The sequence below is a fragment of the Oenanthe melanoleuca genome, unplaced genomic scaffold (assembly GCF_029582105.1).
Source record: "Oenanthe melanoleuca isolate GR-GAL-2019-014 unplaced genomic scaffold, OMel1.0 S340, whole genome shotgun sequence".
Classification (NCBI taxonomy): Eukaryota; Metazoa; Chordata; class Aves; order Passeriformes; family Muscicapidae; genus Oenanthe; species Oenanthe melanoleuca.
This window is the reverse complement of record NW_026612989.1, coordinates 18,367-19,597: the sequence shown is the minus strand read 5'-3', so window position 1 is coordinate 19,597 and position 1,231 is coordinate 18,367. Positions and strand designations below refer to the sequence as shown.

The 1,231-nt window shown below is 51.7% G+C and overlaps 1 protein-coding gene across 1 annotated transcript; it reads left to right on the top strand.

Moving 5' to 3' along the window:
* Positions 1–253: 253 nt before the first annotated feature.
* On the top strand, positions 254–1,231 carry LOC130266920 (olfactory receptor 14J1-like). Its single transcript, XM_056516185.1, has one exon. It carries the CDS (start codon positions 299–301, stop codon positions 1,229–1,231), a length of 933 nt encoding a protein of 310 aa, XP_056372160.1. The 5' UTR covers positions 254–298.

Below are 1,231 nucleotides of genomic sequence, written 5' to 3'. Positions count from 1 at the left end.
GAGGTGAAATGACCAAAGGGCACCTTTGTGGGACCAGCAGATGTCGCTGCACTGGGGAACAGGGAGCCCTGTTTTCTCTTGGGGCTCCCCAGTGTCCAGGCTGAGAGCAATGCAGAGGATGAGGAAGTAACTCAGCAGCAGCAAATATTCTAACTCAAAAAATTTAGCAAAGTTCCCTCCATGGAAGAGCAGTGTGTTGATCGGATTCCAAATAAAATGGTATAGAATCCAGGCAAATATTCTGGTCTTAACTTGTCAATGTTTTCTTTCAACAGGTCACAATGCCCAGAGACAGCAAATGTCCAACAGCAGCTCCATCAGCCACTTCCTCCTGCTGCCATTGGCAGACACGCGGCAGCTGCAGCTCCTGCACTTCTGCCTCTTCCTGGGCATCTCCCTGGCTGCCCTCCTGGGCAACGGCCTCATCATCAGCGCCGTAGCCTGCGGCCACCACCTGCACACCCCCATGTTCTTCTTCCTGCTCAACCTGGCCCTCACTGACCTGGGCTGCATCTGCACCACTGTGCCCAAAGCCATGCACAATTCCCTCTGGGACACCAGGAACATCTCCTATAAAGGATGTGTCATCCAGCTTTTTTTCTTTCTGTTTTTCATTTCATCAGAGCTTTCCCTCCTGACCATCATGTGCTACGACCGCTACGTGTCCATCTGCAAACCCCTGCACTACGGGACCCTCCTGGGCAGCAGAGCTTGTGCCCACATGGCAGCAGCTGCCTGGGCCAGTGGCTTTTTCTATTCACTGCTGCACACGGCCAATACATTTTCCCTGCCCCTGTGCCATGGCAATGCCTTAGGCCAGTTCTTCTGTGAAATCCCACAGATTCTCAAACTCTCCTGCTTAGACTCCTACCTCAGGGAACTTGGGCTCATTGCTGTTAGTGTTTGTTTGGTATTTGGTTGTTTTGTGTTCATTGTTTTCTCCTATGTGCAGATCTTCAGGGCCGTGCTGAGGATCCCCTCTGAGCAGGGACGGCACAAATCCTTTTCCACCTGCCTCCCTCACCTGGCTGTGGTCTCCCTGTTTATCAGCACTGTATTCTTTGCCTACCTGAAGCCCCCCTCCATGTCCTCCCCATCTCTGGATCTGTCACTGTCAGTTCTGTACTCAGTGGTGCCTCCAACCCTGAACCCCCTCATCTACAGCCTGAGGAACCAGGAGCTCAAGGATGGCTTGAGGAAAATTATTATGAATATTTTTCGGAAGGAATAA